This window comes from Pantherophis guttatus, chromosome 4 (genome assembly GCF_059756535.1).
Source record: "Pantherophis guttatus breed Tessera chromosome 4, ASM5975653v1, whole genome shotgun sequence".
Lineage (NCBI taxonomy): Eukaryota > Metazoa > Chordata > Lepidosauria > Squamata > Colubridae > Pantherophis > Pantherophis guttatus.
In genome coordinates, this window is record NC_142066.1 from 29,863,323 (window position 1) to 29,871,236 (window position 7,914).

The window sequence follows — 7,914 nt, forward strand, 5'->3', positions numbered from 1 at the left end:
AAACCATTAAAATAATTAAAGCAATTTGACCGTTTTTTAAAACCCTTAACTAAACCCCCTTTAAAACCAATTAAAAACCCATTAACATTAATTTATCCGGTCAGGCCGGCTTGATTGAACAATAGAGTCTTCAGAGCACGACGGAAGGCACGGAGGCCGGGGATCCTTCTTATATCCGGGGGCAGCTCATTCCATAGGGCAGGAGCCCCCACAGAGAAGGCTCTCCCCCTGGGGATCGCCAGCCGACATTGCTTAACTGACGGCACCCTGAGGAGGCCCTCTCTGTGAGAGCGTATTGGACTTTGGGAGGCATTCGGTGGTAGAAGGCGGTCCTGTAGGTATCCCGGTCCTAAGCCATGGAGCGCTTTGAAGATGGTGACAAGCACCTTGAAACGCACCCGGAAGACCACTGGGAGCCAGTGCAGCTTGCACAAGAGAGGTGTTACCCAGGAGCGATGAGTCGCTCCCATAACCACTCACGTGGCCGCATTCTGGACCAGTTTGAGCCTCCGGGTGCTCCTCAAGGGGAGCCCCATGTAGAGAGTGTTACAGTATTCCAGACAGGAAGTGACAAGGGCGTGAGTGACCGTGCGTAAGGCATTCCGATCCAGAAAGGGATGCAACTGGGAAATCAGGCGAACCTGATAGAAAGCCCCCTGGTCACAACCGTCATATGATCATCTAAAGACAGCCGCGTATCCAGGAGGACGCCCAAGTTGCGAACCCTCTCCGAGGGGGACAAGATCTCCTCCCCAATAGCCAGCGATGGTATCAGTTGGCTATATCGGGGCATCGGAAACCACAGCCACTCGGTCTTGGAGGGGTTGAGCCTGTTCCTCCCCATCCAGATCCACATGGCCTCCAGGCAATGGGACATCACGTCAAGGGCATCATTGGGGTGGTCTGCGCAGCCAGTCCCGCCATTTCCTCGGGTTAGGATTAGGGAGACAGAGGTGGAAATCAGGTAAGACAGCAAGAGGAGCCCCGTCTTGCTCCATGCGCCCCAAAATAATAAGACCTCCCCCGAAAATAAGGCCAAGTGCTTATTTCAGGGTTCAAAAAAAATATAAGACAGGGTCTTATTTTCAGGGAAACACAGTAGCGATTTAAAGTTACAACTGCCAAAACATCTTATGGAGATATTTACGTGAGCGAGATTCGAACAGCTTGACACAATGATCAGATATTGGAGATTCCATTCTATACCCTACAATGGACGTCTCTGCATTTATGGAGAGGCAGAGGTAGAAGACCTGACTCACATCCTATTTGATTGTTGCCTGTATAAGAGGATGAAAGACAGGCACCTTGGTCTACATACCAAATGTATGACCCATTGGGATCCCCATATCAAAACAACTTACATTATGTGCGGCCAGAATCTGAAAGTAACATTTAACACAGTTTGGTACTTAAGCAAAATGGTTTGGTTGAGATCGGCAGATATGGGACCGATTGGGGTAGATTGTAGGAGTGACACTGAAATATAATTTTATCATATTTTATTTATCTATATATTAAATTATTGTATTTTATTCCAGATTTGTTTTGAATTGTATTTTATTCCAATTTCATTTTAAATTGTATTTGATCCAGTTCCATTTTAAATTGTTTTTATCAGATTTTAGTAATAATTTGTGTCTGGAACTCTGAACTTTGATATGGCCCAAAGGCTAATCAATAAAGTAAACTTACTAACCTAAGAAATGGAAAGGAACAGGAGAATATATAATTTTAATTTAAATGTAATTAAACCAATGAAGTACAATACAGTGTATTGTACAGTGTATTGTATTGTAATCATAATACAATGATTATGATTGCTATTGGTATTTTAAATCATCCATCATCTGCTCCATCATTTGCTGACAATGAAAGTCTTGGAAGGATATACCAAAGATCTTTGGAAATCTTTGCATAGCCTGGAGTCTCCATAGTTTTCCGTCTGATATAGAAGGACACATTGATAGTTCTTCCCAAGAGGGAGCAGGGAAAGCACCTTTTAATAATGTTCTCCATGGTGTCCTCCTCTGCAGGAAGAAAAGATGAGGAAAGAAGAAGAAGAGGCCAAGAAAAGAGCTGAAGATGATGCTAAGAAGAAGAAAGTGCTGTCCAACATGGGAGCTCACTTTGGTGGATATCTGATCAAAGTAAGCTTGTGGTGGCTTCACTTGGGAGGGAACCACAATTTTATTTTATTCTTTCAGGCGGAGACATCAAGATGAAGCTGCACATGAATCTATTATTGCAAAATATAATCCCATAAGAAATGTTCTGTCTGTTATGGTGGGTGACACAATCAAGTCGTTTTGATTTGATAGACTACTACTCTAGGGAGTAGAACCTTGATCCTATTCTCCAGGTGCCCAATAAAAATATAATATATATTATAATTGTGTCTAAGGAGTAAACTACCATTTCGAGAAATGGACATCATTCTATGACTTTTGGCAAAGGTGCCCCTGAGATCTTATGTAGTAAGGCTACTCTGGCATGAATTTATGAGAGAATGTAAACATCTCATGAGATTTACTCATTGTTTTTTAAAAGGCAAGCAGCTGCATCTTGGAGAAAGTTCCATATAAGCGATTACACATTTCTAGAAAAGCAACTGTCCCTGATTCCAGACTCGGCCTCTTCTCAATGATGCTGCTGCAATTTTGGAGTCCTATAGCTCTGATGCTTCAGTTCATTGGGGGCCCCAACCAGAATCTTTAACAGTAGATTAGCGGTTTTGGGCAGACACTGGCAGAAAGTAGAAGGAGAAAGAGGAAATGCATGCCTGCATGTGGTTTGCTCTCATTCCAGGAGGTTGGTGGTAGAGCAAGGCAGGTAGCTGGAGAGGAGTTAGCCAAGGCATGGGCTCACTTGCCTAGAAGGCAGCCTGTCCAACATTCCACCCAACCTGATATTAAGGCTGCCACAAAGAAGAGGGAGTCAACTAGAGGTGGGTTTCAGCAGGTTCTGACCAGTTCTGGAGAACTGGTAGCAGAAATTTTGAGCAGTTTGGAGAACTGGTAGTAAAAATTCTGACTGGCCCCACCCCCATCTATTCTATGCCTCCCAAGTCCCAGCTGATTGGGAGGAAATGGGGATTTTGCTATAACCTTCCCCTGGATTGGGGAGGGAATGGAGATTTTACAGTATCCTTCCCCTGCCACGCCCACCAAGCCATACCACGCCCACCAAGCCACACCCACAGAACCGGTAGTAAAAAAATTTGAAACCCACCACTGGAGTCAACCTCTTCTCCAAAGCATCTGAAGGCAGGACAAGAAGCAATGGATGGAAACTAATCAAGGAAAGAAGCAACCTAGAACTAAGAAGAAATTTCCTGACAGAACAATTAATCAGTAGAACAGCTTTCCTTTAGAAGTTGTGGATGCTCCAACATTGGAAGTTTTAAAGAAGAGATTGGACAACCATTTGTCTGAAATGTTGTAGGGCCTCCTGCTTGAGCATGGGATGGAACTAGAAGACCTCCAAGTCCCTTCCAACTCTGTTATTCTGTTATTTTGTTTTTCAGGCAGAGCAAAAACGTGGCAAGCGGCAGACCGGCCGAGAAATGAAGATCCGGATCTTATCAGAGCGACGAAAACCTTTGAGCATAGATAATTTAGGCGAGCAACAACTGAGGTAGGACCCAGAGGAGAACTCTGTGTGATCGCATTCCTAGGGTGGGGTGGATAGGAGACCTAGGCTGAAGGGTGTTGTGGCATTACTGGAGGATCATATTTTCCTGTGTCTCCAGGGAAAAGGCCAAAGAGCTCCATGATTGGATCCATCATCTAGAATCAGAGAAGTTTGATCTGATGGAGAAACTCAGACGTCAAAAATATGAGGTAAGAAGACAAGAGGGTTGGGGAGGAGAAGGATGAAAGCAGGTTTTGTCTTTTGAAAGAAGCTGTTAAAGCTGAAAGAGCACGTTCAGAGGGGCATCATGAAATGCCAGAAAGTTATAACTTTCTCCCAAGTTGATAAAACTTCCTGGTAGGGAAGGGAAATCTTTCTCATCTTTTAATTTCTCCACTGCTGCATCTTCAAAATTCTGTGTTTTGTGCCTCTTAATCAGTGGTGGGATTCAGCCAGTTTGCACCACTTCGGGAGAACCAGTTGTTAACTTTCTGAACAGTTTGGTGAACTGGTTGTTGGAAGAAATCATTAGGGCAGAGAACCGGTTGTTAAATTACTTGAATCCCACCACTGCTCTTAATCCTAATGTAAAATTTCATTAATCATTCTTAGAGATTAATCATACCCTTCTAATATCCTGACCAAACATTCCAATGGTTTGTTGCTTTTTAAATTCTTCCTTTTTTGATGTTGGTATATATGTAATGAAATTTTAAAATGGTAAGAAGTTTCAGAAATGTCACTTCTTTCCCTGTAATCCCTTTCCATGGAATAAAGTAACTGGGGTATTTTTAAGATAAAGTGTTTACAGGTAATCCTTGACTTACAACACAATTGAGCCCAAAATTTCTATTGCTAAGCAAGACAGTTGTTAAGTGAGTTTTGCTCCATTTTTCATCCTTTCTTGCCATTGGTGTCAAGTGAATCACTGCAATTGTTAAATTAGTAACATGGTTGTTAAGAGAATTGGACTTTCCCATTGACTTTGCTTTTTAGAAGGTCGTAAAAGGGGATCATGTGATCCTGGGACATTGCAGCTGTCACAAATATGAATCGGTGCCAAGTGTCTCAATTTTGATCACGTGACCAGGTGAGGTTGCAATGATCACAAGTAGGAAAAATGTCATAAGTCTCATTTTTTATGCTGTTCTAACTTTGAACAGTCACTAAAAGAATGGTTGTAAATTGAGGATTACTTGTATACAGAAAGACATGGCCTGTTGGAGAACACAGCATGTGGAATAAGGAAATGTTTTAGAAACTCAAAAGAATCTAAATAGAGGTAGTCCTCGACTTACAACAGTTCATTTATTGACCATTCCAAGTTACAACGGCCCTGAAAAAAGTGACATGGCCATGTTTTTCACATTTACGACCGTTGCTTTATCCGCATCAAAATTCAGACACTTGGCAACTAACTCATATTTATGACAGTCACAGTGTCCTGGGATCATGTGATCAATCCCCTTTTGTAACCTTCTGGCAAGCAAAATCAATGGGGAAGCCAGATTCACTTAACAACCGTGTTACTAACTTAACGACTGCAGTGATTCACTTAAACTGTGGCAAGAAAGGCTGTAAAATGGGGCAAAACTCACTTAACAAATGTTTCACTTAACAATGGAAATTTTGGGCTCAGTTGTGGTGGTAAATTGAGGGCTACCTACTCTCTATTCTCTCAAGTACCTCAAGGCCACAATTAACTCTACCATTGTCCATCTGCTAGAACGACCAATGAAGCCAATATATAAATATTCTGTTGCCTGGCCAGCCCATTATGAGACCAGTCATCTTTCTGAAATCTGTGCGCATATTAGTATTTACTCAGCTTCTGTTCTTAACGCCAGTCGTAGCTAAATTTGTCATAAGTTCTGTCAAAAAAAAATGAATTACTTGGATACATTACTGAGTAAGCCTGGTGAACTATTTATAGTTGCTTATATAAAAAGGAAGCATTAAAAGCCAGTTATTCTTTAAAATGGCGCCTTCTATGATGCTGAAATCATATTAACATCACTTCCATTCTGTTTGTTTTTATCTTCCCCTCCTCCAGATCAATGTTCTGTACAATCGCATCAGCCACGCCCAGAAGTTGTGAGTAACCTGTGTGTGAATGGGAGCAACATAAATCCAACAACTTTTTTTTAACTCAAATTCCACTTTCCCCTTATTTTTATGCCCACAACCATGTGTATTTTTACCAGTGGAGCACAGATATTTCTAATGTAGGACTAGACACTGTCTTAAATTCATGTCCTGAGACAAAACCACATATGTTTGTTCAATTACAGAATTTCTAGACTACCACGTGCTTTGGTTGCTATGCTTTCTTTCCTTTTCTTTTTCTTTTTTTCCTTTGCATGTTTCTTACAGACTAATCAATGGCACTTTTCCCACAGCCACAAAAGAAGTATAACAGAGCTTATAAGAACTAAGACTTGTGGGAAATGAAGTTCTTTTCAGAGTCCCTTGGGAGTTGGGTGGCATAGAAATGTGATAAATTAAATTAAATTAACTGTTATCTACACAAAACTCATGAGAAAAACTTAATTTCCTATGAGCTAATGGTCTCATCTTGCCAACCTCCTTCTGATTTGTTTGGGCATGAGAAAAATAATCTTTTTGGTTACCAAGGGTCTCACTGCTGGATGCCTGTAAATAAACATTGTTCTTCCCTTAATGTTAGCTGAAGACTATGTCACTTTAGTCCAGCATTTCTCAATCTTATCAGCTTGAAAATGTGTGGACTTCAACTCCCAGAGTTCCTCAGTCAGCAATTCTGGAAGCTGAAGTCCATGCATCTTCATGCCGACAAAGTTGAGAAACTCCAGCCTATTGAAGACAGCTGAATCAGGAAAGTTTCCCCTAAGATTGGTGGGGTGGGGGCAGGAATGAACAGATTACTTTGTTCTAATCCAGATGTTTCAATTTTTGTAAAATGTGTGTTTAAATTTCAAGGCCCCCCGTTATGGAAATATGAAGGTGCATTTGAGTTATTAAGTTATTGTGCTTCATTCTATTTAAAAAGAGAGAGATGAATCCCACATTCCAATTTTCCCTATCATACACCCTATTAGCACCACTAAATATATGAACTTTTGCAATAGAGTGGTGCCATGGCTCAGCAGTTAAGACACTGGGCTTCTTGGCTGGAAAGCTGGCAGCCCAGGTTCAAGACCTGAGCGCCATGCGATGGGGTGAGCCCCTGGCTTCATCTTAGCTCCTGCCAACCTAGTAGTTTGAAAACATGCAAATGCGAGTAAATAAATAGGTACCACTCTAATGGAAATGTAACAGCACTCGGTGACGTCATGCTGGCCACATGATCATGGAAATGTCTTGGGACAGCACTGGCTCAATGGCCTTGAAATGGAGATGAGCACTGCCCCCTATAGTCGGCAACATCTAGTGGAGTAAAACCTGCAGGGACTCCTTTACCTTTATTTACCCAATAGGAAGATGTTTTTCACCTTCAAAATATTTGTGCATGGCTGGGAGAATATTATATTGTGAGAAGATTTTTTTTAAAAAAAGTGAGCCTCAATAAGTGGAGGTGAAAAAGGCAGCAAACTTAATTTTAAAAATGAGTCTCTTTGCAAATTAGTGGTCACCAATGATTTGGGAAGCATAGCTTGCCTGGTAAATTTTAACCCTTAGTGTAATGCTTACACTGAGTTTTCCCGTTCCTCTTGCCTCCTCTCCATCTCTTTTTCTCTTATTTTTATAAATTGGATTCTTTATATATTTATTGTTTCAAAATGGCAGGGAAGCCCGGGATTGCAAAGGATTTTTTCCCCCTATGTTTATACTTCCCCGCAACCCCAACTTTTTTGTGTGTGGGAGTCATTTTAAATGCAAGATCATTGTCTGTTCTATAACTTTCAGGAATAAATGCATATTCATGTCTTAGAATTTTGGTTTGATTTTTACACAGAAATTACACATTTCTGTGAATATTGTACAAAAATGTTTGCTGTTAGTAACCACACATTGTGATATATATGTATGTATATTCTCCTCAACAGCAAAAAGGGTGCTGGAAAAACCAGGCTTGGTGGTCGCTGGAAGTAAAAGGGAAGCAACTCAGCATGTGGAGCCCAATCTGAAAGTCTCCCTGGCAACAGAAGTGACTGCTGATTACATCTCATCCTTCTTTTCCTTGTGTTGCTTTGTATTGAATTGAATGCTTTCCTGTCCCACTCCCTGACTCCTTGTCATGTGCCTCTCTGATCAGTCTTGTGCCACAAGCCACACAATAAATCAACCTCTCTTCTTCATGAA

At 41.3% G+C, this 7,914-nt stretch overlaps 1 protein-coding gene across 3 annotated transcripts in view; it reads left to right on the forward strand.

Moving 5' to 3' along the window:
• TNNT1 (troponin T1, slow skeletal type) overlaps positions 1–7,914 on the forward strand; it is a 38,165-nt gene extending 30,251 nt beyond the window's left edge. For all 3 annotated transcript variants that reach the window (XM_034423199.2, XM_034423200.2, XM_034423202.3), the window contains 5 exons: positions 2,037–2,150; positions 3,527–3,636; positions 3,752–3,842; positions 5,687–5,727; positions 7,659–7,914. In XM_034423199.2, coding sequence (XP_034279090.1) covers positions 2,037–2,150; positions 3,527–3,636; positions 3,752–3,842; positions 5,687–5,727; positions 7,659–7,704 — 402 coding nt within the window. In that variant the 3' untranslated portion in view covers positions 7,705–7,914. The remainder of the gene's footprint in view (positions 1–2,036; positions 2,151–3,526; positions 3,637–3,751; positions 3,843–5,686; positions 5,728–7,658) is intronic.